The sequence below is a fragment of the Haliaeetus leucocephalus genome, unplaced genomic scaffold (genome assembly GCF_000737465.1).
Source record: "Haliaeetus leucocephalus isolate CR32 unplaced genomic scaffold, Haliaeetus_leucocephalus-4.0 Scaffold1000, whole genome shotgun sequence".
Taxonomy (NCBI): domain Eukaryota; kingdom Metazoa; phylum Chordata; class Aves; order Accipitriformes; family Accipitridae; genus Haliaeetus; species Haliaeetus leucocephalus.
In genome coordinates, this window is record NW_010973436.1 from 2,670,108 (window position 1) to 2,697,366 (window position 27,259).

Genomic DNA, 27,259 nt, shown 5'->3' on the forward strand with positions numbered 1-27,259 from the left:
AGACCTGGCATAAAGGAAACCAAAGGGAGGACAGAGGATGGCGAAAGGACCGGTGCTTCTGTTTCCTAAAACGAAGAAGCTGCTTCGGAAGAGAGGAGCGGCTTCGCCGGCAGCTGGATGAGACCAGAGCATCCCCCTCCGGCCGGGGGCACGGCTCTGTGGGGAGCGGCGGAGAAATCGTGGGGGGACGTCTGCGGGGCGAGAGGTGGCAGTCCTGCCGGAGCCGAACGGAGGAAGGAGAAAATCGGAGAGGAGAAGGAAGGGAGAAGAGGGTTTCCTTGGCTGCGGGGTGGCCTGGGGGCAGCGGGGGTGCGGGGGGCTATTTGTAAGGCCGGAGGAAGCTGGAGACTTTGGAGCGGAGGAGCTTGATGAAGGAGCGGGGTAGCATCTCCTTGTGTTTCTCCGTGTACTTGAAGTAGTTCTGGGGGTGCGCCAGCACGTCGAAGAAAGCTTTGATAAGCTTCTTGTCCTGCGGGGGAGCCAAGCCGGAGGGAGGGTCACCATCTCACCCTGTGCTCCCCCGTGGCGGCTCCAAACCGAAGCCACGAGCGCAGGGAGGGCACGGGGGCACATCCGAAGGGAAGGATGCTCCTGCATGCCAGCATCCCCCGGGGCAGCGAGGACTGGGTGGGGACACGCTCACCTTGAGGATCTCCTGGTGGTTTTCGGAGGCGTAGAGCCTGCCGTCCCGAACGATGTCCTCCACCAGCTGCTCATAGTCCTCTGCAACACCCAGCCGAAAAACACAGTCAGGGCATGAGCTGTCACTTGTCCCCAAACCTCTGGTCCCCATCCCTGAGTCTGCTCCCCCCCCAAATACATGGGAGGTGTGAATTGGGGGTGACCCGGGTACTGCGCTGGTCGGGGAGGCACCGGCACACCGGGATGGCATCTGCCTGTGCCCTGTGCTCACCGTCGTAGGTGACGTAGGGAATCTGGAAGCCCCGGGCGCTGTTGGCTTCGCTGGTTTTGAAGTTGATCCACAGTTTCCGAGACCGGGCAGTAAAGGCGATGGGCCTCTCGTAGGTCTGGCATGTCTCGTAGGTGGTGATGGAAGACGGGGAGGCTGTGGGGAATGGCGAGGGGATATGTGATGCTGGATGCCCATCAGCAGAGCTACCCCCAGCCTTACTGTGCTTAAATGCTCAGGGCAAAGAGGGGCACCAGGGATGGGGGTTGTCCGTGTTCAACAAGGCCGAGTCCCCCCCCAACCCTCATGTTACATACCAGGGATGTTGTCATTCCTTCCTTGCTCTGGAAAGCTCCAAATGGGGCTTTTTTTACCCCCAAAAAGGAGTGCTGAGACCTGGGTGTGCAACCCAGCCCATGCTTAGCCCATGCACGTCCCCCTGATCCAGCAAGACACCAGGGCAGCAGGGCGATGCCAATCCCCCCGCTCACCCAATTCCCAAAAATCCCCTCCTGCCACGCGGGGACGCAGCCTCCTCCCTTTGCACAGGGCAGCTCTGCCAAACCCCAGCCTTTTCCTCCCCCAGCTTCTCCCATGAGCTCCGCAGCACGCTCGGTTACCTACAGTTTTTCCGCATGACCAAGACGTCGCCGCACTCGTCCTCAGAGGGGAGGAAGATCTCCGGCACCACGATGAGGATCTTGCGCTTGGGCGGCGGGTTGATGTTCCAGGTACACTCGACGTTGGCGGGGTAATTCCCCGGGTAGTTGGGGGACTCGATGTAGCCCGTGTACTCGCCCAGCTCCCCCCCGCATTGCCGGTCTGCAAGGCATGGAGAGGCAGTTCAACTGGGAACCAGTGGCACGGGCACTGGGACAGGGGGAGGTTTACTGGGCAAGGGGGGGGAGCGCTCTATTAGCACTGCTCCGTGCATGCCCCCCCATGCCTGCCTGCATGCATAAAGCACAGAAATGACCCAAAACTTTATTTTAAGAGACTTTTAGATACTTTTGAGGAAAGACCCCAATTCACGCCATGCCTGTCCCCCCCTCCACTGCACCCCAGCTCGCCTACTTTTGCACTGGGACACAGAGGTAGAGCCGTCAAAGTCGGTGGTGGTGTTGCCAGGACAGGCGATGCAGTAATTCTGCCGAAAATCGGGCTGGTAGGTGCCCACGGCGCAGCGGATGCAGCGGTGGACGCTCGTGTTGTAGTAGTGCCCAGGGGAGCACTGGACTGGGGGGAGGATGGATGGTCAGAGAGCAAAGGGGGCTGCGTCAGCCACCAACACGGCCCCACTGGGTGCCCCCATCCCCAGGGACCGGCTCTGACCTACCTTTGGTGTCACAGTCCTGGAAGGAGAGGGCTCCCTCGTGGCGGGTGGTCAGTCCCCCGCCGCAGGGGAAGCAGAGTGCCCGACCCACCTCGGGCTGGTAGGATCCACGGGGACACGGTTGGCAGGGCTTGAAGCCATCGGCTGAGTGCTGGCCGGGGGGACACTGACCTGCGGGCACAGGCATCGCTCAGTTCTGGCATCCCGCATGCCCAGAGCTCGCCCACCCCATGGCCCTGGCTCCTCTCTCTCCCCAGCCTTGGTAGCATCAATATATCCAGAGCAAGCGTTGCCCTTCCCGCGGTGCCCCTCTAACTGATAAATGCCCAAAATAGCAACTTCTGGGGGTCCTGGGGATGCTCAGGGTTTTCCCCTCTTCTGGATGCGGGCTGACAGCTGATGGTTGAGGTTGCAGCCCTGGACATCCCCCGAGCGTGCCTCCTAGCCCCTCTCCGTGCCCCCCCCTTACCCGTGCAGCCGGTGATGTTGGTGGCTCCCACCGGTCCGAAAGCATCACCGCGGGGACACAGGTCACAGGAGAGCTGCCCTTCCTTCTCCTGGTAGGTGCCGGGGGGGCAGGGGACGCACTGCTCCGTCTGGCCGTGGTAATACGTTCCCTGCGAGCAGCTAACTGAGAGCCGGGGGGGGACGTCAGTGATGCGGTGGGTGGGAGGTTGTCACTGCCGGGGGGGACGCGGACGGTTCCCCCGCCCCGGGCACCCCACGATGCTCCTTACCACACTTGCCACCCAGGCGCTGCTGGCCCGGCCCGCAGCTCTCCTGCCGCTCCGGGGCCACGCTCAGCTTCCTTGCCACCTCGTACTCCATCCCCGCAAAGCGGAGCAGGAACCGCTCCTGGTTGATGGATTTCTTCAGGGCTTTGATGGCCGACTTCAGCTTTTTCTCCACTCTCTGTCGCAGGCAGTGCAGGTTGCAGCTGGCTGGGGGTGTGGGGGGGGAATGGGGGTGCAGGGGGAAAAAGGGATGCAGTGAGAAAGGAGGGATGGAGAGGGAAACCCAGCAGGATTAAAACCACCTCCCACATGCTCAGTTGCAAGAGCTGCCCAACACATCCCAATCCAGTGCGGGGTGAGGACTGGTTCGGCTCTCCTTGCTGCATGGGGATGGCACCGTCCCCCTGGTCCCACCGTCGGCCATCCCCCTGGTCCCACCACCCCTGCCTGCACCCGAGACGGGCCAAGCCAGTGCCGTGCCCACCTGTGATCTCCTCCGGCTTGATCTCTGCCTCGAACTCCAGTGTGATGCGCGTCACCTCCTTGTTGGAGGAGTTGCGAGCCCGGCGGCCTTTCCCCTTCTTGGACGAGTCGCACTTGAGGTTGACGAAGGCGACCTGGCAGTCGGAGCAAGGTGCCGAACTGCCTGCACCTGGGGGGACATGTAGTCAGCACCTCATCCCTCCTGGGGGGACGGGCATCCCCGCCACCCCCCTGCCATCAGACCTCACCTTGCGCCCCAGCCTTCCCGGCCTCATCCTGCTTGCCCTTGGCCCGCGGGTGCAGGTGGCACTTGGCATCCTTGATCTTGAAGGAAGCCTTTTGCTTGATTGGCGCAGCGACAGTCTCTAAAAGAATAGGCGGGTGCTCAACAACCCCGGCGTGAGGCAGCCTGGCTAGTGGTGGCCATGGGCAACCTGGGAGCCCCCTTACCGAGGCACTGCTGGCTGCCGTTGGTGGGTCTCTGCTGGCCGCCCTGCCGCAGGACGGGGGTCCCACAGCTCACCGTGTAGCTGCTGTCGGATTCTGCGGGAAGGAGGAACGGGGGTCGGGGGATGCTGGAGCGGCTGCCCGGTCCCCATGATGCTCTGCCAGGGTGATGCAGGGAGGCACGGCTGCGCCGTGGGGGGACGATGCCCAGCATCCCACCATGGGTATCCTGCACCAGGGACCCATCCCACAGATCTACACCCAACGATGAGCCCTCCCGAGCAGCCACCTCCCTCCCTCACCCCGGCTACTACTTGGGTGCTCTGCACCCTGGCTGTGCAGCCGCTCCTCTCCCCCTCCAGTTTGGGTCATGCAGGGAAATGGGGACCCCCCCTGCCTGTGCCGGTGGTGGCACCGGCGCCGATACCTGGCAGAAAGTGGGCCTTGGAAGCGCAGGTGAGGGCACAGCTGTCCTTCTTGCCCGTCTTGTTGCAGGTGAGGGTGGCCCGCGGCGGCACCGAACCTGGCAGGCATTTCACCAGCTCTGAGGGACACGCGCCGGCTGGTGATGACAAGCGGGGATGCCCGTGGCTGGCACAGCCCAGGGCCCCGCGAGGGACCCCCGCACGCTCTCAGGTCACAGGGGGATTCACCGGAGAGGAGATGGTGCCAGAGCACGGCACAGGGACCCCAGATGAGCATCCCAACCCTTCAGCTCCTCTTTGGATGTGAGATGTGACTGCTGGGATTTCAATTTTTTGGGGGGGGGGGTAGCCTGTCCTCAGCGAAGGGGAGGCAGTCAAGTACTAGGGCATAGCCAGAGCCAAGAAAACAGCCCCCAGCCCCTTTAGGGACATTTGCTGGTGCAAAAGCTCACGGCCAGCCCCAAGTATAGTTGAAAAAGCAACGAGATGACCAAGGGCAGAGGGAGCAGGGCAACAACTTACAACACTTCTCATCCAGACCCATGCGGGATGGACATGGGGCCCCAGCCAAAAGCAGCCCACCCTGGAGCATCGCTGCACTGGGATGCCCCAAAACCTCTGTGCTCCCCCTGCCCTGCCCTTAATCCCAACAGCCCCAAGTGCCGGAGGGGCCACGGGGCATCAGGAGCATCCCCAGCCATCGTGTGTCCTGCCCCGACATACCTATACAGTCCTTTTTGTTCCAGTGCAGCTTGCAGCCGGCGGGACAGGTACACTGGTAGCTGCCGGGCGTGTTGATGCAGCCGAATTTGCAGCCCCCTCGGTTGATGCTGCATTCGTCGATGTCTGCGGGGAAGAAGGGAGAGGAGGTGGGCGAGGGGCAGCCGGACCTCCCCCCCAGGGCTCCGACACCGAATCGCTGCATTGTCTCAGGGCTGTGATTTTGGATGGATAAATTGCATGACCCATGCCCAGCTGGAGATGGGGGACGTACACCCCAGGGCACTTCAGCCGTGCCTCCTCCCTGCAGCCACGGGGACAAGGGAAACCCCGACTCTCGGTGTCCCCAAGGGCCGGGTGGTGACGGGTGCAGCCCACCCAGGCTGAGCCCGGCCCCGGCCCCACGGCGGGCTGGGGAGCTGTGGGGGGCGGCAGACGGAGCCGACATGGAAGCACTTAGCAGCCGAATTCAAAAGGCAGCTGCTCAGCAGCTCCGGCCCCTCTCTCCACAGCGGGGACCCTCCGCCCCAGCCCGAAACTGGGGGTCAAATCTTCCAGGTCTGGCATGAAGCAGGGGTGGAGATGGGGAGCGGCCAGCAATGGAGCTGCCCCCCAAACACCCGTCCCTGCCCGGCTCCCCCTTCTCGGGAGCACCGGTGGGAGCCAGCAATCCCTCCGCCGCGGGGTCACACCGAGAGCATCCCTGGGGCCGTGCTGGCTCACGCCGGCTGGGCGTTTCGGGAGCAGGAGGAGGGTCGCCCACCCTCGCCGGCCAGGCAGCGCCGGAGCACCCGGCCTCGTGCCACCGTCTCCCTGGGCCGACGGCACCGCTGCCGCGACACGCTCCAGCAACCCTCCCTAAAGCGTGTTTCATCTGCCTCCCCGCTTCCCGGGGCGCTGCACGCCCCCGCCCTTGGGAGCTATCTGCCTTGTGAAACTTAAATCAAACCCTTTTGATGTTTCCCTTCCCACCCCGTCCCAGCTCCCTGCCAAAAACGCCGGGGATTTCTCCCTCTCTCCCGCTGCAGACAAGTCGCAAATTGTTCCTGTCGCTCCGTTTGAAGTTGCAGACACCAGCGTCTGGCTGCGAGCCCCCTCCCTGCCTGGCCCCAGCTCGGGGTACATGGGGAACCCACCGGGTGAGCGGTATCCCCAAGGGTCCCACAGCAACCGTGCCGTGGGGCTGCCCCATCCCTGGGTGCCCCATGGGACCCAAACCCGGTGGGGTGATGGGCTCCTCCTGCCAGCATCCAGCCGGCCCTACCTCCGCAGTGGGTGAGCCCGTAGAGCGTGTAGCCCTTGTTGCAGAGGCACTGGAAGCTACCGGGGGTGTTGATGCAGAGGTGGTCACAGGTCCGGTCGAAGGAGCACTCGTCGATATCTGGAGGAAAGGCAAGGGGGGAAGGTGAGGGCTGGTGGGGCAGAGGGGCAGCCCCCGGCACAAGGGCTGTCCCCTTCCTGCTCCACCTGCTCCAGCAAGCTGGGGGCTGCACTGGGATGCTCCAGGGATCCAGCACAGGATGCTTCAGGGATCCAGCACTGGGATGCTCCAGGGACCCTGCACTGGGATGCTCTGGGACACAGCACTGGGATGCTCTGGGGACCCAGCACCAGATTGCTCTGGGGATCCAGCACCGGGATGCTCCGGAACATTGTGCTCCCATCCTGCCTGCCTCCGAGCTCCCTCTTTGCCCACTCCAGCTGCTGCTACATGGAAGCAGCAGCCCACTGTCCCAGCATCTCCCCCTGCCCTAAGCTCCTGCAGCCCCTCTGCACCTCAAACGGGCCAAACAGGGCCAGCACTGTGCCCTGGGCACGGGGTGGCTGTGAGAGCCACTGGCTGTGGCCCAGCCAGGGCACTGCCCCGTGCCAGGGAGAGATGCTGCGTGGGCAGATCCTGCCCTGGGGATGGTGCCAGCGATGTCTGCTCGGCCCCGCGGGGCACCTCGCCAGGGCAGGGAGGCCCTGGCTGGGTGGATGAACCCACCCTGGCGGGTTTGAGCATCATTTCATTGGCTTCATTAAGTTAATTGCCGTGCTCGCGTCAAACTCCCAAGAGCGTGGAACCTGGACGGAGATGAAAGCGGTCGCAGCCCCGAAGCGCACCAGCCCCCTCCTTCCCCGGCCGCGCGCTTTTGGGAGGCAACACTTGGGCTCACACACACCCACCGTGTCGGCCTTGGCCGCAGGCTGGGGGGGCAGAGCCCCGTGCTCCCCCCGGGGATGGCCCAGTGACCTTCCAGGTCCTTTAAACCTGCTGGGTTTAGGTGGGGTGTGCAGGAAGACTTCGGGACAGGGAGAAAAAAGGTGGGAAAAGCAGCGCAGAGCAGCCAGCTCCCTCCGGAGCAAGCTGGATGCATCTTCCCGCTCCCCTCCTGCCCTCCAACAGATGGGGAAAGGAGGAACGCTTTTACAAAAGCCACTGAAATCCTTGCTCTGCCTCGATGCAAAAAATGGTGCATCCCCGAGCAGGGCACGATCCAGCCCCTGCCACAGGGTGGCTGGCAGCGGCGGAAGAGGCAAGGCAGGACATGTCCTGCTGCTCTTCCCGTTATCCAGCCCAAGAAAACAGTGGCCTCTCAAGAGGGAAGCAAGCAGCCAGTGCATCAGTGTGTGCGCTTTAGCAGGGAGCTACAGTTGTGCTGCTGCAGGATTGCTAGCAAAAACTTTGCGCAATAAAGTGGAGAAGCTTGGGAGCAGCCCAGAAATGCCAGGCTGGGTGCTGAGCTCAGGATGTCCTCCCAGGACTCATGGGGTGCTGGTGGGGCCCCTGGTCCCCTGCCACGGGTGCTCCAGAGCAGAGCCGACAGCTCTGGGCTCAGGGTGTGCTCACTGCCAGGGCTGCCGGCGGGGACGCTCCCTGTGCCTGGACAGAGCTGCATCCCAGCTCATGGGGCTGCCGGGAACATCATGACCATCATCCCAGCCCTGAGTAAGGCCAGAGGATTTCACCTGGCATCTGCCTAATTGCTGGCTTTAATTCTGCCGCGAGAAGAGACCAGAAATCCCCAACTCGGGAGCAGGGCTGGGATGGCAGCCCAGCTCTGCAGATCAAAGGGCTAAGCCTCAGACCAGAACCCAAATCCAACACTAATCCCCCGAAGGATGTATGCGGTGCAGAGGAAAGCAAAAAGGAATGAATAACCGGGCCAGCGCTCCTCCAGCAGCAGCTGTGGGAGGGCTGAGAAACGCCGGAGGGCAGGGAGAGGTGATGTCCCCAGGCAGGGCAGGGTGCCAGGGTCTCGCTGCCCCTTACCTTGGCAGTTCCTCTCGTTGATGAGCAGTTTGTAGCCCTTCTTGCAGCTGCACTCAAAGCTGCCCACCGTGTTCCTGCAGATGTGGTCGCAGCCGCCGTTGTTGAGCCGGCACTCGTCGATGTCTGGTGGGGACAGGGGACATGGCATCGTACCCCGGCTGGGCTGCTCGGCTGGGAGAGCGGGGTGCTCCCCTCCGGACCCCATCCCCACCAAGAGCCAGCAAACAGAGGAAACGCTTTGGGCTCTGATGGTCACCGGAGGAATGTGGCTGCTGGTTTTATCTGGGTGTATTTGGGGAGCTGATGCATGACACTGGGGAAGGCCAGGGCTCCTGGGCTCAGGTCCTCTTGGAAGTTGTGCAAAAGGCTTAATTTCTGCAGGTCTCAGCATCCCCCAGAGCAGAGCCAGGGGCCAGGGTCTCTGAAAGAGCCTCGCAGCTTGGGGAAAGCACCAGACCAGAGTATGCAGAGTCACAGGTTTGGGCTGGGGGCTACTTTTGGGGACCAGGAGCAGCAGGACGAAAGAGCAAACCGGGAGGGGACACTCCCTCCTTCAAAAACAGCCGCTTGACAAAATAAATACTTTTCAACCCTCACCTCTCTGCTTGCCATCTCCTTCCTGCCATAAACAAAGCTAAAAATGACAATTACTGCAAAGAGCCCCAACAACTTGGAAAGAGGCCGGGACTTGGTTATTTGGTTGGGTTTTTTTCCTTTTTCCACTAATCACAAAATTTACTGCTAGGAAATGACCTGTAAAATGGAAGGAGACCAGGAAGAGGCAGCCGCCTTCCCCGTCCCTCCATCCCCCAGCTGCCAGCGCCAGGGCGGCAGCTCTGCCTCTCTGGGGCTGGGGCTTTCTTTTTATGACTGCAAAGGACCGAGCTGTAAACCAGCCCGCAGCCGTAATAAAACCCCCAGACACAGGGGACGTGGCTCTGGGTTATTGCACGTTCCTGGAAACTGCAGAACTGGAGAAGGGAGGGGGTATGTTCTGATAAAATAACAGGGGGCAAGGGGTTTCTGGAAGCAGTCAGCAGGTAGACAGGCAGCCGGCAGTGGGACAGGCTTGCATTTCAACCGGGGTCAAGTTCCCAGAGCTGCCAAAAGACACAACGCAGGCATCGGCCAGCCCCGGGGTCGCGGCGTCCCCTTGCCCGGGGGGGTGTCAGGTTTGGGTGGCTGGGGTAACCAGTCTGGACTGTTCCCCCTTGCAGAGGCAGGTAGATGGGGATGTCGGTGGGTGCGTGCAGAGGCACGTGGCATCCCGTGGTGTCCTCCCCGAAGCGGGACACGGTGCTTGGACCCGTCCGGACAGTGACTGCAGAGAGACTTACGCATCTCAAATTCCCAGAGTGGGTATGGATTTCCTGCACGCCCAGACCTTACCCATGGGGAAACTGAGGCAGCGGGGTGGAGCAAGGTGGGATGGGACCCTCCAGCCCCACAAGTACCACGCCATCACCTCTGACTTGACCTGACTCCCCTTTCCTCCTCCCCATAGGCTTCCCGGGGGAGCGGGGCCGACCGTGGTGCCTTCAGCAAGGCGGCTGAGTTCTCGCGCCTGGGGGTGATCCCCGTCCCCATCCCACGGATGCAAACACCAAGCAAGCCAAGGCTGTGGCCAACGTCGAGCCGAGCTAAAACTGCACCTTTTCTAAGGGCACCGAAGACACGAGGAGGGGTCTGAGGCACCCACGGGTGAACACCCCGGCCCCGCTCGCACTCACTTACCTTTGCACGTCTTCCTGTCGGGCTGGAGCATGAAGCCCATGGGGCAGCTGCAGTGCACACCCGTGGCCGCGTCGTGACACTTGCTGTCGCAGCCCCCGTTGTTCACAGCACACGTCTCTGCACGGAGAGGGGAGAGAGTGGCCGGGGTGATGGACCGGTGTTTAAAAGTCGGGGGGGGGAGTCATGCCACCCAGATGTCCCCATGCCACCCAAACATCCCCATGCCACCCAGTTGTCCCCACACCACAGCCTGGGAGAGGCAGCAGGTGCAAACCTCCCTGCAGAGCCCACCAAAACCGCCCTTGGCTTTTCACACAGCCGTTAACAAGGTCACAGAGCCCCCCAAATTAATAAACATCCCGGATACAGAGCGCGAGGGCCGGGGAGGGTAAGGCATTAATGCTTGGTGATCCCGCAGCATCTTCTGCCTCTGCAGATGACCCAGCGCTTGTTGCCTTCCCATCGCATCCGGGTGCTGCTTCCCAGGGATTTCGGTGGTGAAATAAGGGCTCCTGTGATTCATCCCACATTGCAGGCAACGCTAAGGGAGGAAAAAGCCCCCAGATTTCCTGGTTCCCCATCCAAACCCCTGCGCAACCCTCCCACCTTCCAACAACCTGCTCTTATATACTGGGTATCTGCATTTAAGGCAGAGAGGGGAGTGGGGACAGCCCTGTCCCCTCGTTAGAGGATGCTTTATTAATTGCAGGCAGGCAGCAGAGTAGCACCCAGTCATCCCAGAGAGGACGGGGTCAGGGACACAGGCAGGGACGTGCAGGCAGAGCTGCTGCCTGTTGCGAAACAGCCAACACTCAGGGCGCTGGGAAAAGCGGAGGTGGTTCAACAGAGGCTCTACGCTCCCGAAACGCATCGGCTTTTCAGCTGACGGAGGGAAAAGCGGCTCCATGGGATTAATCCCGCCATGCTCAGCCCCCACGCTGGCATTGGGGCTGCGTGTCCCCCAAAAACAGGGTCTGGTGGAGTCTAGCTTTGGCAGTTCCAATGAGGAGGAATTGAATTTCTAAGTGACAAAGTCACAGCACTTGCTGTGCAAAACACACCCAGAGCCGGGTCTCGCTGGGGGTGCCCAGGCTGCGGCTCCCCAGGGATGCAGGTGCGCAGCCCCAGTCCCCTGGCGAGATGGCAGCGGGGGGGGGGGCCTGTCCCCCTTGCTGCCACCACAGCCACTGGGCTACAAAGCCACCAGTGACCCCCCGCACTGCTGGTCCCTAACCGTCACCCGCCATTCGGGCACGCTGGCCGGTCCAGTGTCGCAGGCTAATTTGGGAGACGCTTTGTATAATTAGAACACACACACACAGAGGCAGGCAGCATCAGTGGAAAAAAAAGACCAATTTAAAAAAAAAAAAGCTAATTATTTCAGTATTATCAAAGTCAGCTGTTGCTGGTAGGACTAGAAGGGACACTAATTTAAATGGAGCATTTTCAGCTTGACAGCTTCCCTGTGAGATCAATCCTCAATTTCAGTCCTAACCACCAGAACAATGGTTTGAAGTGCATTAAGTTGTTCACAAAGGATAATAAAATATTCCTTTCAAAAGGATGGTTGCTTGGATAAATGAGGCATTTGGGCTTCAAGGAACCCAAGATGAAAATGCCTTGAAGAAATTCCTTGGAAAGAGCAAATCCCAGGTTCTCCCACTCTTTGCGAGCGCCGCATGGGGTGGGAATGACTGAACCATCCAACCATTTGCTGCAGGGCGAGGGAGCTGGGATCGCTCTGTGCTCGTCTTGCCGCTGCTATTTTTATGATGTCCCATAATAAGAGAACAAAAGGGACCATTTTATGAAATTAATAGCCAGCACAATTACAAAACCTAATGGCAAGGGAGGGATTTCTGAAGATATTATTCCTCCAGCCAGGTCCTCGTGCCACATGCAGCCTGGCCACGCCGGGACCGTCCCCCCGGCTTCCCGGTGACACCGGGGCGAAGAGCATGGTGTGGGTGACACCATGCCAAAGGGAAGGGAAACTTTCTGGAAGCCCGATGAATTATTTAATGCCAGCCTTTGTTTCAGCAGCTGATGCAGAAGCAGCCCAGGGAGGATTGATTTAACAGGGTTGCCGCCGAGATGAGACGATGGGCTCGGCGCGGGCACTGCTTTTGGCGGGATCGGGGAGCCGGAGAAGCGGCTGCACCGGGGAGGACAGGGCTCTCTGGGGAGCACAGTGCTCTGGGCATGCTTCACCATGCTCACAGCCTCCTGCAGCGCTGAAGCACCCATCTCCCCTCCCGGCCCCTTTGCACCTTCAGGAATTTCGGCTGAGACGTAAAGCAAGCCTCACCCGCCATCCCCTGCAGGATGCGGCCGCTGCCTGGGGCGTGCATGGGGTGGGAGCTGAGCCGGCATGGCTGGGACACCACTGAAAACCCTTTTGTAAAGAGGGGCACCATGTCCTAGGCTTGCAAAAAGCTTGGAGGGGGCTGCTGGGGTACCTGCGAGGCAGCCGAGGTGGGGTGGCTGGGGCCAGGCACTGGAGCGGGGCCCCGGGAGAGCGGCATTGTTCGGCGGTGCCGGCAGCCCGGGGGCTGCTCCCAGCCTGGTGCGAGCCAGCGTGACTCACCCAACCACACAGGGCTTTGGCGAGGGCCTCCATCGCTCGGGGAGGGAGAAGACAAAGCAGCTTGCACACACACACACTCTTTCCCACCCTCCTCCATCCCAGCTACAGTCTCGCTTCCTGACCACCGTGCCGTGGAAATCCTCACCCCACTTGACACCCTTCACCGCGCCAGCCGTCACCGGGGTCCGACGGAGCCCCTGCCCATGCCCCCGCAGCACCCTGCCCGCACACGCTCCGGCTTCGCCTCCACCTGCCGGGAAGCGGCAATCGCAGCAGGATTGCGATCCCACAAGCCTAAGGAGATAATTGCGCGGTAATCGGAGGGATTACAGCCGCGTTGGCTGGAGCTCGGTGATGGCACGGAGCTGGGGTTCCCCCCTTCTCCCACCCCTGTGGGAAAGGCTCTGCAGAGCCCCCCGAAAGCCGCGGTTGGTGCTCCCTGCCACCGGGGAGCTGTGCACCCACAGCTCCTCCTGGATGTGCCAGGAGTCTGCATGCACCCAGCACATCCATGAACAAGATTCTCCACCGCAGACAAGTCACTGCACCTTCAGACTGCCTTGGTTTCCTTGTTGGCAGAGCAGAGGCATCGCCTTACCTTTATGAAGGGCTTAGAGACCCGACGGGGGTTGCAAAGGAATCCTTGGGGAAGCAGACGAGGTGCCGAGCCCAATAAAGGGTCATCGCAGCTCTGCAATTTGCTGCAGCTCTGGGCTAGGTGCCCCTGAGCACGGTTAGCAGCTCTCCTGGGCCAAACTCTGGGACACTCTGAATGTCCCCGCACCCACAGAGGGGACCGTCCGTGAGTGGGTGGGCTGTGGGTAGGGGCAACTTTGGGAGCGCACAGCGCAGAGACGGGCACGAGCATCCCCCTCCCCATCACGCAGCCGCCGGCAGCCTCTCGGGCTTGCTTGGCGGCGGTGGGGGGGTGGATAACCATTGCCGCAGCCACTGGAAAGCGGATTATCACCCCCTGCACCGGGCTGGATCGATCAAAGCAATGCGAGAGCCCCCGCCTCATGCAAGCGCAGCCAGGGGAGGGTTTCTTTCTCTGTCCCCAAAAGCAAAGTCAGCCTGCAGCCCGAGGCCAGGCTTGCTCTGCAGGGTTTAAAAGCAGCAGTGGGGGACAAGGTTAGTGAGGCATGCGGTTAGCGTGACAGCTCAGCCCCCCGAGCCCGGTTATGATCTCGAGATGAGAGACCGTCTACGGTTAGACCCCTTTGTAGAGATAGAGAGAACAAAAATATTTACCATTAGAAAACGTCTCAAGGATAACGTGTTGCTGGAAGTGTCTCTCCCCTGTTTAACATTATAAAAAAGTGATTTAGAAACAGTGTCCAGCAAGGAGCTCGGTTGGTGTCACACGTCAATGGGTTTGACTCTGCTGCCTTTCCAGCCTGGTGGAAATTGTCCCTTTGGCTTTTTCTCCCCCCCACCTCCCAAAAGAGCTAAAAGCTGAGGTTTGTGTCCAGTGCTATCAACTCCTCCATCACCCTGTCCAAAGCATCCCGTGTCCCACAGCCTCTCCAAACCCCCTCTGGTTTCGTGCTCTGTGTTGGGCTGGCTGGAACCCCATGCGAGAGGGAGGAAGCGCGTTACGAGGAGCGTTAGTGCAGCCCGTTAGTCTGGGGAGTCGGGTCCTCGTCCTTGCCAGAGCAAAACCAGTGTGTGCTGGGGTGGATTGCAATCCCTGAGAGGAGCTGTATGGATGCTGCACAGCCATGGTCTCCGGAAAGGCGACCGCGTCCCACCGGTGGCACTTGCACCACTTGGATTTAGCAGCCAAGCTGGAGGTGAGCCCAAATTTTGGGTGTGCTTGGGCTGCTCAGCCTCACCCGTGTGTCGGTGCGCCTGGGTGCGGGGAACCCTGGCAAGGCACGGCACAGCCCCAGGGTGCTGAGTTCCTGAGGGAGTGTGTGGGAGCCTGGGGGGGACAAATGGCCAAGAAGGGGCTGAGAGCAGCCTGGGCAAAGCCACAGATCCCCAAATCGGTGTTAAAACACCCAGGGATCACTTTTGGGGATTGTGCCAGAAAATTAGCTTGACCTTTGCCCTGCAAAGGAAACTCTGCCTGGCACCACCCATCCATGGCTGGGAGATGTCCCTTCTTCACCCCGGTCATTCTGGGAAGGGGACAAGGCACCCCAGCACTTCTTTTTGCTCCCATGTGGGGACAGAGCCCCATGGCAGTGCTGGACCAAAGCCGGAGAGCCCCCGGGTGAGCGTGGGGCTGGGGTGCTCAGGGCATGTGGAGCCCATCACCCACGGGACCGAGGGGAGACGAGTGCATCCCCGCTTAGTGAGAAACGATGCCGGGTCCGTGTGGAGGGGAGGATGGTGGAAGGGGAAAAGAAGGGAAACGCAGCCCCCGGCTGTGCCTGTGCTGTCCCGGGAGGCTGAGGGCAGAGATTCAGCAGAAGGGACACGGGATGCCGAGGCTCTGCAGGGACCGTGTCCTCCTCGGGGAGGTCGATGTGTGCGGAGCAGCATGCACGGCATGCCCACAGCCACCCGCCTCGGATCCCCGTGCCCTGCTTTCCCCTTCCCAGAGCCCTCCTACGCCGCATTCCCTTTGCTCTAGTGTCCCCGGCATTGACCCGGCAGCGGGGTCCGGTGCAGCCCCTGCTCCCGGCACTGCTCCCGGCACTGCCGGCTTCACAAAGCTGGGGAGCATCACCGGTGCCGCCGCAAACCGCCCGGGTGCGGGTGAGGAAATCGGCCATAAAACTTGAGCTGGTTTAGTTTCCTTCTCCATCTAATCGTATTTCCTTCCCATCCACCACCTCCCGCTCCACCGGTGCTCGCCGTGAGCCGGGGGACAGCGACGGCCCTGCTGCACCCCAGATATCTGTTCGAGGGAGCTGCAGTGATGCCCTGGCTTGCAAATCTTCCTGGAAAGCCTAAATCTGCATCAACCTCCACAGCCTGGTTTGCATCTCCCTGCGGGCGCTGCACCCTGGGCTGCTGGAGGGTGATTTTATGTGCTTTTCTTTTTTTTTTAAAAAAAGGCTGGTTTTTGAGCACATATATAAATACATAAGGTCATCGGCCTCCCCTCCCGGCTCCCCCTCCCCCTCGAGCCTGCAGACATGTTGGGAGCCATTAGGGCTGGCCCCACTTTGCTCAGAGGCATGTTATTCATTATCTGCATTTTTAAAAGCAGCAATAAAAAGCGGAAAAATGAAAAACACCGGCCGTGGCCTAATGAAACTGTCATTCAAAGGGGCTGATCGTGCTTCCTGCCGCGTGGTGTGATCTGAAGGGAACCTGGACCAGGGGCCTGTCCCGGCAGCCCATCAAACGCACCGCGTACAATTTCAAAGCCCATGGCCCGGGGAGCGAGTTTGCGTTTCCCCTTGCTGGAAACTTTATTCCCCTTGAAATGATGAAATATTTCAGAGGAAATGGGGAAGGGGCGGCGGAGGGAGCGCCGGGGATGGGGGAGGGCTGTTTGCTGAGCCCCAGCTGTAAAACAAGAAAGGGTGGTTATAAATATCTGAGCAGGTACCTCGGCCGTAAATCTGCCGGCCGGGCATCCCTGCGGGGCAGCTGCCGGCTCCCAGCGGCCGGAGCACAATCCCACAGTGTTCCCGCGGCAGGGCTGGGGGGCCGAGAATCCCCGGGGGGATGCGGGAGGCAGGCAGGCCCCTTCCTGCGGAGAGGGGGCTGCAGACCCGAAAGGGATGCGAAAGGCACGGCGGTGAGTTTTGGGCTGGTGCTGCTCCTAAAATCCTCCATCCTGGTGTTTGATTTCCCCCAGGAAGGTGGGTGAGGGGAGAGATCACGGCGATGTACCGGCTCTGGTTGGGGGATGCCTCCCCAGCAGGTACGGTGCACGGCATGGGGGTGAAAGGGGAGATTTTGGCCAAGGCCATGAGAATGAGCAATTTTGGAAACCCCCAAATCCCACCCGCACAACTGTGGTACCCGGGGTCCGAGTGCTGAGACTCTCTGGCAAACAGACCCCTCTCAAGCATCCCCCAAATCACAAGATGCTTCAGAGAGCTGCTCTCCCACCCCCTGCACCCAGCAGGTCAGGAGCATCATTTCGGTGTCAGAGACCTCGCACCAACACAGACATCACACGCGCAGGGACCACCATCCAGGAGGAATGCACCAGCTGATGCACCCCCGGGTCCCAAAATCCCCGTCGGAGGAGCGCTCCCCACCCCGGGCATAGCAATAACCCCACGGGAAGGTCCTCATCGGGTGGGATGGGATGCAGCGGCCGCGGGAGCAAATATAAGGACGGCGGGGACAAGGGGCTGCAATGCGAGCGCCTGCCAGCAGCCAGGAGGGCCTGGGATTAATCCTGGAAGCGGGCTGGGTGACAGTGGTGACGTTAAGGTAGCAGGCAGCCGAGCTGACAGGAAGGAGGGCTTTGGTGGGGGCTCAGCCCCGAGCATCCCTCGAGCTGGCGGTGAGCAGCCGAGGGTTCGGGGGGCTCCTCCGCCACTTTCCCTGAGGACGGAGCTGTCTTTGGAAAGCGCAGAGGGTTTTCTGTTCAGGCACAGCGGAGACATGAGGAGCCAAAACCTCTCTCTTGCTTTCAATTCCTTTTCCTTTTTTATTTTGCAAAATAAGAACTCAAATGTCTAGAGCAATTTGTGGACTTAATCACTCCCTGAATGTAACATTTTTTTAAATCAAATCAGCTGTTAAACAGCACAAGCATATGAAACCAGTAAAACTTCTATCTCTGTTTGATGTTTTACAATTTGAAAACACACACAGGAAAAGGACAATTCTGGGGGTGGTTGAGTTGTCAGGTTGTTGGTGTTTTGGGTTTTCTTTGCAAGACAATTGCTCCTGAGCCGAGGCCCCGACGCCAAGTCCGAACAGATCGCCACGGTCAAATCTGTCCCCTCCATGTCCCTCCTGAATGCTGCCGGTGACAGTGACAGTAACAATTTCTAGCATGGGGACATCCTCACCCCTCTCTCTTCAGCAGAACGGAGGCAGGCACGGACCCCTGCCCGCACCCGGGCACAACCGATATGTCCCCAAATGTCCCCTCAAGCATCCCTGCAGCCACTTTCACTCCCCATGGTTGAGCAGCGACGCATCCCTGCACCCCACAGGTACCCGCAGCATCCCTCACACACACACCAAGCTTCTCTGATCTCAGCAAAAGGAAACGCCGCATCCCCAAAGCTTGAAAAAAACCCCCTTCATCAGGCCAAGAGCAAATTGCCTAGGGAGTAAGATAAGCCATCCCATACCCCGACCCATGTCCCCACGGCCAGGTGATGACTTGCACCTACCTATGCACGTCACCCCGTCGGAGTGCAGCAAAAACTTGACGTGGCAGCCGCACTTGGGTCCCTGGTCGGTGTCGTCGCAGGTATGCTGGCAGCCCCCGTTCCCGTAGTTGCAGGTCACTGCGGGAGGCAAAGCACCGGCTGTCACTTGGAGCCCCAGCCCTTCTCTTCCCTGCCCAGCATCCCCAAGCAGTAGCATAAAGCCAGCTTGGAAAAACCTCGTCTGTACCCTCGGAGAGATCCCTCCCTCCTGGATAATTTCTAGAGCCCTTTGACTTTCCCTGCAGGATCTTGGCAGATGCAAACTGTTATGTGGTTTCTCGCGTCTTCCCGTTTGCATATCTGCTAAATGCCACCGGTGGAGCCGGAGCAAAGGGGACCGATGGGCTGGTTGCCCCTGACCCTGGATCTGGTGTTACAGGGAAGGGTGGGACTTTCCCGAGCTCTGGAATGACTCAGGTGCTCCTGGGAATCCCTGCCAGCCCTCCCCGGGGGGCGAGGCGTACTGTTCAGTTAGCTTGGAGGGAAAATAGGCTCATAGGATTAAAACTCCATTTCATCAGCAATTTTACACGTTTGCTGCAGACAGCAAATGAGAAACAAAATAAAAATAATTGCATAAACATGTCCATATCTATTTAATAACCCTGGCAGTGCCAGTGAGATGCTGGCAGGAGATCAGACAGGCTGAGAGCACCACGACCCCCAGGGAAAGGATTCCTGCGCTCCTCCTGTGCCGATTGTACTCTCCCTGTTCATCTCCCCTTGGGAAAGCAAAATGGTGGGACAGGGGATGCTGCGCCTCTGGGACCCCCTTTAGCTGCCATTTCAGCCTGCTCAGTGTAAGGGCATGATGTCTCGTGGGGACATGGCAGAGCGGGATGCCAGAGGAAAATGAAGCCAGAGGGCTTCAGGCTCGATAAATCAACTAGTACCATGGGGGGGTCAGGGCTTTGCAGCAGGGCCAGGAGGGGTATTTACCACTGGGACAAGGTTAGGGGTCCCCAGGAGGCCGTATCCCCGTCCCTGGTGCATTCCTTACGTTTGCAGTCGCGCTGGTTCTTGGTGAGCTCAAAGCCAGGGCGGCACTCGCAGGCGATGCCCCCCTTGGGGGTCTCCCGGCAGATGTGGGCACAGCCATGGTTCTTGTTCATGCAGTTCATTCCTTCTAAAAGAGAGAAGGAAGCAAAGAAAAGCTCCAAAACCTTGCCAGCAATGGTCCACGGCAGCAGAAGGATGTCTGGGGTGGGACAGGGACAGGGAGATGGGGGCAATGAGGGGAAAACCTTGCAAAGCTAGGACCTTAGTGGGGACAGGATAACCCCAAGCAGTGCCTTGAAGGGCAGCACCTCCTGGCACAGAGTGGGTCAAGAAGGTGGGCAAAGCCACCCTGGAGCCTTGAACCTTTGATTCCCTCCCATTGCCTTGGGTGAGACCCCACTCCCACACCTCGGGGCAAGCAGCGGGTGTAGAAGCTGCTGCTGCCCACCAGCCCTGCCTGGCATCAACGGGATGGAGCGATGCATCTCCTTTTTGGAAGATGAAGAAGATGGGGTGAGCATGTTTGTGATTACAGACCCCTGGGCGGGCAGTTGTGGCATTGTTCAGCCAAGCAAGGAAGGGTTTGGGGGGGCAGAGCTGGCTGCTGGTGGGGAGAGCCATGGAGCTGCTCCACCGGGATGAGCCCCGGGGCATGCCCATAAGCTATGGGATGCATTGACAGCTTGGGAAGGGTTCACACGCTGGCTGCCCCTGGGAAATGAGGGTTTGGGGAGCTGCTGGTTCCCATTATCAGAGCTGCCATTTCGCCCTCGCTTACTTGTCCACAGCACCCTCTCACACCAGCCTCTCCTGGGACATGGGGACAGTCAGCTGCAGAAAGCCAGGTTCAGTGGATGCTGAACAGGGCATCAACAGGAGTTTATGAGACATTTAATAAAACCCACAGCAAGCCAGGGATGGCCCTCCGGGAGATGCAACCGCCTGCTCAGGGCATTTTTCTGGCAGAGGGAGGGGGTCTGCTCCTTTCCAGGCACACAGGGCTGAGCCCACCATGGGGTAAGCAGTGCCAGCATCAGGATGGAGGACTGGGCAGAGCTGCAAGCCTGTGGGGCGCCAAGAGCCTGGGCCAGAAGGGCAAGGGAAGATCCTTATGGGGTCAGGGCACCTTGAAGGAGGATGCTGAAATGCACCAAGCATGCACAGAAAGGGTTAAAAACCACAGGCTGGAGCCTGTGAGTGTCCCAGGTAGCTCCCCATCACCTGCCTGGCAGATCCCGCCTGGCTTGGCTCCAGGACAGGGCGATCATCTGTAATTGCAGTGGCAGTCGAGCCCTCTGTAATTAGAGCCTTCCGTCTCCAACCACACCAGCCCTCCCTTCCCTGGCCTCCATGCTGGGAACCCCCAACTTGTGGGGAGCCCCACTCCATCCCCCCAGCACCCTCCAGCCTGTCCCAGGGCCAGGAAGGTGCTGCAAACCCCTGTGCTCCATATAGCCCTGCCCTGGACATGCAATGCCCCAGGGACGCAGGGGACAGCCAAGTGCTCCCAGCCTCTCCGCTGAACAGCAGCTTTTCTCTCCTCCTCCTTTTTATTGCTGCTCTTTACTACCTGGCAGCATCTCCACCGCGTTCCAGGTACCACGGCGGACACAGAGACCTCTGAGGCTGACCCTGCCCTGCTGCACCGCTGCTCCCCTTCCTGAGATGCCACCTTCCAGAGAAGCCAGATCCCAACGGCCGGCAGTCTGCAGGGATCCCCCGGCACATCCCAGCAGAGACACAAGCTCTGGTGTCCGTGTGCCCTGGCTCCCATCCAGGCCGGGACGGCCACACACTATTTTCCTAAGACTCCCCAGATGATTCCACCCGGGCACAGCACCCTCCTCCGCTGCACGACACCAGGAGACAGCAATCCCTCAGTGCCTACAGCCACCGCCCGGGAAGGGATGCACCCCCTTTAATTCGTCCTCTCTGTGCAGCATCGTTATCTGCTCTTGCACCAGTGCAAGGACCCTGCTCACTCCTTTTGCTTTCAGTGGCTCCGCTGTCATCGTCGGGCTGAGCGCGACAGGGTTTAAAGGCACCGATACACAGCAAGCCCCAACCCCTGGCCTCTCCTTACTGGGAGGGACTGGCTGGTGCGAGGGAGAGGGTTGTGGTGCTGCAGGAGGAGGGTCCTGGGATCCATCTCCCAGCAGCATTTCATCCCCTCTGCATCAGGAGGGAGAGAGGAAAGCAAGAGGGAGATTGAGAAACAGAGAAAGAGCAGAGGAAAAGGAGAAAGCCTCCTGCAAGGGTAGGAGAAGAGAGACAAGGAGCTGGCAAGGACCCCAGCAGGAAGGAAGAAGTCGTAACATTGAGGTTTAGCTCTCTAATACCAAATGGTTCTGCCTTGGCAGTGCCCAAGGAGCCAGGAGTAAAGTCAGAACAGGCTTTAACATCGGACCCCAACTGGCCTCAGCTCTCCACTTTTTCCAGGCTCATAGCCCAGGGACCAGCTGCAACCCTCCCAGCAGCCGCTCCTGAGCCTGAGCTCAGGGACCACGTAGCAGCTACGAGATCAATCTCGGGGTGCAGAAGCAACACAGACCTCCCCAGGCCAACAACACTGCAGACGTTCAGCTCAAAAAATCAGCTCAAAAACCAGCACCTGCATCCCTGTCCCCAGTGGAGGCCACCCACTGCGTCACTGGGACAAAGGAGCAGCCAGCTCGTCCCTCCCAGACACACAGAGGATGGGGACATGGGAGATGGAACTGTGGCCACTGAGCTGTCCTGGGCTGGGCGAGATCCCCCAGGGAGCTGGAGGGACCGATGCAGCTGGGAAGGGGGAAGGAAGAAAGTAAAAACACTCAGCCGGCTTTGCCAAGCAGCAGAGATAAAAATCAGCAGAGATGCAAAAATCTCTCATTTCCTCTTATTTTGGCTAAGAGATTGCTCCAGACGGCAGCAATTTAGAGCTGATATCGAGACTAAGGGCTCGGTGCTTCACAAGACCTGGGAGGAGAAGATGAGTCTCGCAGGGTGGTGTGAGGATCTCCGGGTACCTTTTATTTAATAAAACGCTCTGGATATAGGATTAACGTCCTCCGTTTGGTATTATTGTGCTTGATAAAGAGCCCTGCGAAGATTTTGTTATGGAGATGTTTATTAGCCCCGTAGTATCCTCTCCCAATGTGCTCATAATAAATTTGCTTTTAAATTTGCAGCACCAAGAAGGGTCATGAACCAGCACCAGCACCCAAAGCCAGGCACTGTGCAGGGATGGCCAGGGATGATGGGGGACAGACCTGCCTGATAAATGCAGGGGATGGAGGGTGCCCTGCGGCGGGGAGATGCCGTGCACTAACCTTCGGGGCGCTGGATGCAGGTGTGCTGGTTGTCGCTGAGGAAGAAGCCCTCCCGGCAGAAGCACTCGTAGCTGCCCATCATGTTGACGCAGGTCTGCTGGCAGCCGCCGTTGCCCTCCGAGCACTCATCCAGGTCTGCAAAGTGAAGGTGGCAGGGGGTGAGCATGGCACGGTGGCACGCCAAGGGGATGGGGAGCTGGGTGTGACAGATTTGCTACATAGCAAATCAGTTCTGCTTTACATCTGTGATCCCTCAGCTAGAAGAAGCGGGGATGCTTTAGGGCTGCAGGGGATGAAGGCAAAACGTGTTAAGGGGTGGGTTGCAGAGGCCATACAGCTTCCCTGGCTGATGGGCAAAAAAGGTCTCATTGTACAGATGGGAGCACCAAACCACAGAGAAAGGGATTTTCCTTGACCTGGGACCCCCAAGCAAGCTGTGACCCCTTTCCGCAAAGCACCCGGGATGCTCGGCCGGGATGCCGGTTGCAGCCGCCCCCTGCTCCCAGCCCCTCCAAGCCGGCTGGGGATGCCTGCACTTCATTAGGGGAAGCTGGGAAACCTTAGCCCAGAGCGGGGATAATTACTTGTAAGGAGACTCAAATCCCCGGCAGCTCTGCTGCCCTTGTGCCTGTTTTGGTTTAACAAACCAAGACTGGAAGGGGCTCGAGATGTGCACCCATGGCAGCAGCAATGCCCTCGCCCCGGGCTGCTCCTGCTCCGTCCCTGCAAACCCCTCGTTTAATGAGGAGCCCGTTGCTCTCTCCAGAGGGTTTTTGGGGACAGTGGTCCAAGCTGAACCCACCAGTGCCCCAAGGTGCCAGAGCAACTGGGATGCTGGGCTCAGGCAGAAAGGCAAACCTCTGCCGTGGCCACCCCTGCCCCCTCCGCCCGCGGTCCCGGGGACGGGCGATGGCGTCGGGCTGGGGAGCGAGGGGCCCCGTGCCAAAGAAAACCTTCCGTGAACTTGAGCGTTGCAGAGCTGGCAGCCGAGGGGAAAGCTGAGCCCCACCAGCATCGGCCACTGGAGACACCGGAATAGAGTTTTGGTGACGGCACGTGCCGGGGGGGGGTCCCAGCCCTGGCCCCCCCCCCGGCACTGCCCTCCTCCCTGAGCGGCACGGCATGCGCCAAAACCCCTTGCTTTTGGGCAAAGAGATGGATGGACGGATGGATGCCTGAGCAGCGTGGGTGCCTTGCACCATGCCCCAGCTCCGGGCAAGCCCTGGGGATGCTGCAACCCCAGGGGATGCTGCAGTCCCGAGGGATGCTCGGAAATCAAGGCAGGGGCTGCAGCTCCAACTGGAAACTGCTGCAGGAGCAGAGCCAGGAGCACCCCACAAACCCGCTACCTTGGAAAGGAGATGTTGAAAACATCATCTCACACCCGGGTGCCCGTGGGGCAGGCTAGAGCTGACAGCCGGGCTGCAGCCAGACACAAAAGGGACGTCTTCTATGATGGCAGGAGGCTTGCAGCTTCCTCCGAGGCTCATCCCAGCCAAGCTATGTCCTGCAGACGCCAATAACTCTCCTCAAATCCCCCCGCTTATAACAAGGGCTTAATGTCTTGCGACTTCTCCTTCAAGCTCCGCACAAAAATGAGGAGGCAGCCGTTCAAACCCAATGGCTGAAATGAGACTCTGCCGCTCTAATACCTGTTTTATTAAATACAACAGAGATGGGCAGAAGCCAGCACGGCCCATGTCAGGACGGGGGCTCGAATTCCTGTCCTGGTTCAAAAGGTTGCCTGGGGTGGGTGATGGGGGGGTCGCTGGGCTCTGGTGGCTCGACCACTGCCCATGGCACCAGCAAAGCCTGAGCATGACCCTCCACTTTGTTCTGCTTCTCTTTCTTTTGGCTAAGAGGGGATGTTTGCAGGCTGGGCAAAGCACAGTCAGGATGGGGGGGAAGGACGATGGGGAAAAACCCACTGGGGTTCATCCCTGCTGCCCCCCGAAAGCAGCCGCTAAGCAAACCCAGCTGGAACACAGAGGGTCTCAACATCCTCATCTGTAAAATGGGTTCCAGGGGATAAACCTGCACCATCCCTACAGCAAAGCAACACGGCCAAGATGCCCCACTGAGACGAGCCGAGGAAGGGCTCAAGGGGGGAGCCGGGGCTGCCCCCACCCAGGTCCCCCCTCACCCAGCTGCTCCCCAGCCACCTCCATCCCCGCCGGTCCAACTCTGTAAACACATGACGTCTGCGGCTTGCCGAGCCCGGCTTTCCTTTCTTCTCCTTGGGCTCATCCTCCCCCGGGAGAGGAAGGCAGAGCCGCCCGCCCGCGCCTCCTCCCAGCTGTGTAAATCTCCCCCCTCCCCAAGGAGGCCGCAAAGATCCCGGTGATGGTGGTTAATGCAAAGCGTATGTGTCCATAATCCCTTCCCCCTCCTCCTCCTCCCAGTGATGAGCTCATTAATGACCTCTCTGCAGACACTAATTAGAAAATAGCATGAGCTCCAGGCGGAGGGAAGGCGGGCGGCCCCGTGCCCCAGTGATCCCACCCGCGGGTGCTGCGGGAGGAAGCGGGTGCCGGGGAGCGGGAAGCCCGGCCAGCCCCGGGGCTCTGCCGGGAGCTTTGGCTATGCCGCAGCCGGATGGAGTTTGGGGCGGTGGGAAGTGGCCGGGAGGATGCACGGCCGCTCCGTAGGCAGATGCCGGGTTTGTCTTGGCCCGGGGATTATTTACCCAGTCCCTTTGCTGGTTCCCATCCCCACCATATTTGCTATTAACTCATCTATTTTGGCAGGTGCAGGGCTGACCTCAAGCACGAGCGGAGCGAGCGGCAGGGCCCGGGTGAGCCCCGCCGGCTGGTCCTGCCTTCGGCAGCGGAGCAGAGCTGCCGGTCCGGCCGCTCGCCGCAGCAGGATGCGGCCGTGGGGAGGCTGCGACTCACGCCCAGCATCCCCAAACCCAACCCTCCCAGTCTTGCCTTACCCCAGCATCTCCCAGTCTATGGATGGACTCATGGAACAAGTTTTCCTCCCAGAACGGGGCATCCTGCCCCAGCATCACCCCCGTGCAATGGGGAGCAATCCTGTCCCCAGCAAGCCATCATGGTATGTGACATATGTGCAGCCAGCCTGCTGACCTGGGAGTGCCACCATGGTCCCCCGTCTCTGCAAGGGGTCTGGGGGGGTCAGAACTCAGGAGGTGCCCGGTAAAGAAAGCCAGCAGGCTGATCCCAAGGTGTTGAGTGGCTGCAACACACCGGCATCCCACCCCAGTGCGTGCCGGGGGCCCGTCCCTCACCTAAGCAGTTGTGGCCGTCGTGTGCCAGGCGGAAGCCGTCGTAGCAGGTACAGCGGTAGTTGCCGGGGATGTTGACGCACTCGTGGACGCAGCCCGCATTATCTTCCCGCTCGCACTCATCGACGTCTGCGGAGAGAGGAGGGCAGGAGAGCTGTGGGGCTGCCCTGGCTGAGGACGGACAACTCGCTGCAGGGGTGCTGCTCCCCATCTCCAGCGTGTTTGCGACCTGGCTGATATTGTGCCCTGGGCTCTCTGCTGTCTCTGCTTATTCCAGCAGGTCCCCAGCTCCATTATTACCTACAGCATCCCTCCACACCCTGCAAAAACATCCCCATCGTCCCCAGTCTAGGCCCTGGACTTCCAGATAACCCGCTGTCTTAAAGCCTCGGCACAGCGCTGTGCACTGGGAATCACACGGGATTTCCCCACAGTGGTGGGCAGAGCAGCCCGTCTCCATGGCGAAGCCTTGCTGTGCCTGGAGCGCGCTTTAATCCCTCTGCTATTTGTACTCAGCCCATCCCAAGCCTGGACCCGCTCCGAGCAGAGCCGGGAATTTTTCCCCTGCCCCATTCCTGCTTTCCTGCTGCTGCTCCTCCAAGAAGCCTGTTTTCTTTCACTCAGCTGCATATACCTATATCTATATCTATATCTACATTTACATCTATATCTACATCTACATCTACATCTATATCATCTGTATTTCTATATCTTATTTTTAAGCGTCTCACGTTTTAGCTGCTAACCCAGTTCTGCAGCCTCTGGGTTGGAAAACCTTCAGGAAAAAAACCCCAGCTTTGTTTAAAACAAGCCCCAGGTGATCCTCTTGGGCCTGGGCAGCCCCAGCCTTGCAAACATGGCTCTTTGCAGAGCAGGGGAGGGAGCACGATGGCTGCCACCACCACCAGCAAGGACGGTCACATTCCTCTCTGTCCCCATGCACTGCAGTGTCAACAGGGCAGGGGTTTGGGGCAGAAAAGGGGCAGAAAAAGTTTGCAATGGGCTGGGGTAAACAAGCAGCCTTTTTGCAAGGGCAGGGGACGTTGCCGATGAGCCACCGCCTGCCTTCGACCTGCCAGGGCTGTCACTCGTCAGAGGGGCTCCGGCTCCGGTGCCAGTGGCGCGCCCCTACCTTTGCAGTGCTTCCCGTCGCCGGTGTAGCCGGACTTGCAGATGCACTTGTAGGACTTGGGGGTGTTCTGGCAGATGGCATCGATGTGGCAGTTGTCGGTGCCCTCCACGCACTCGTCGACATCTGCAAGGGGAGAGGCAGGGGGAGCGATGGGGAGAGCCGGGGGGAGCTCTCCCCCATCTCCCCACGGGAGCCGTCGCTTGAGGTGATGAAACCAAGGAGCCCTCCGGCTTTTCAACCAGCCCATGAAGCAGAAAGGCTCGAGGGAACAACGCTGCCGCTTTGCTCCTTAGTGGCTTTGCCGCACCCAGCCCTGACGCAATGGCTGATGGGCTGGCTGTGGGACACGGTGCGCCGCTGAGTCCAATCCCGAACAGCACTACCTGTGTCCCCACTCTCATACAAGCCACCCTGAGACTCCCCGACCCTTTCACGTGTCTGATGATAGGCAACACCGCTCAGGCGCCCCTAGTCCAGGCTGGAGCCAGCCCAGGCAGAGGTGAAAGTCTCTGTCTCCAATTAGCTGTTTCCTGAGCCAACCAGTCACCCAAATAATCGTCATCGCTTTCTATTCTTAGGCGCTGAGGAATGTGCACGAATTAGCAGGGACCGCACGAAATAAACCTGGGAGCTGGGAG

At 59.8% G+C, this 27,259-nt stretch overlaps 1 protein-coding gene across 1 annotated transcript in view; it reads right to left on the reverse strand.

The window, feature by feature from the left end:
- Nucleotides 1-261: 261 nt before the first annotated feature.
- The window catches only part of SCUBE3 (signal peptide, CUB domain, EGF-like 3), a 35,594-nt gene continuing 8,596 nt past the window's right edge, over nucleotides 262-27,259 (reverse strand). Inside the window, exons 2-22 of the mRNA XM_010584660.1 lie at nucleotides 26,622-26,744; nucleotides 25,493-25,618; nucleotides 22,243-22,377; nucleotides 18,933-19,058; nucleotides 17,894-18,010; nucleotides 10,043-10,159; nucleotides 8,309-8,431; nucleotides 6,317-6,433; nucleotides 5,056-5,178; nucleotides 4,335-4,451; nucleotides 3,911-4,003; nucleotides 3,709-3,825; nucleotides 3,462-3,623; nucleotides 2,981-3,184; nucleotides 2,713-2,874; nucleotides 2,247-2,414; nucleotides 1,985-2,146; nucleotides 1,535-1,732; nucleotides 914-1,066; nucleotides 644-723; nucleotides 262-469 (exon numbers count right to left, since the gene is read on the reverse strand). Of these exons, the coding sequence (XP_010582962.1) occupies nucleotides 320-469; nucleotides 644-723; nucleotides 914-1,066; nucleotides 1,535-1,732; nucleotides 1,985-2,146; nucleotides 2,247-2,414; nucleotides 2,713-2,874; nucleotides 2,981-3,184; nucleotides 3,462-3,623; nucleotides 3,709-3,825; nucleotides 3,911-4,003; nucleotides 4,335-4,451; nucleotides 5,056-5,178; nucleotides 6,317-6,433; nucleotides 8,309-8,431; nucleotides 10,043-10,159; nucleotides 17,894-18,010; nucleotides 18,933-19,058; nucleotides 22,243-22,377; nucleotides 25,493-25,618; nucleotides 26,622-26,744 (2,873 nt within the window). The 3' untranslated portion in view covers nucleotides 262-319. The remainder of the gene's footprint in view (nucleotides 470-643; nucleotides 724-913; nucleotides 1,067-1,534; nucleotides 1,733-1,984; nucleotides 2,147-2,246; nucleotides 2,415-2,712; nucleotides 2,875-2,980; nucleotides 3,185-3,461; nucleotides 3,624-3,708; nucleotides 3,826-3,910; nucleotides 4,004-4,334; nucleotides 4,452-5,055; nucleotides 5,179-6,316; nucleotides 6,434-8,308; nucleotides 8,432-10,042; nucleotides 10,160-17,893; nucleotides 18,011-18,932; nucleotides 19,059-22,242; nucleotides 22,378-25,492; nucleotides 25,619-26,621; nucleotides 26,745-27,259) is intronic.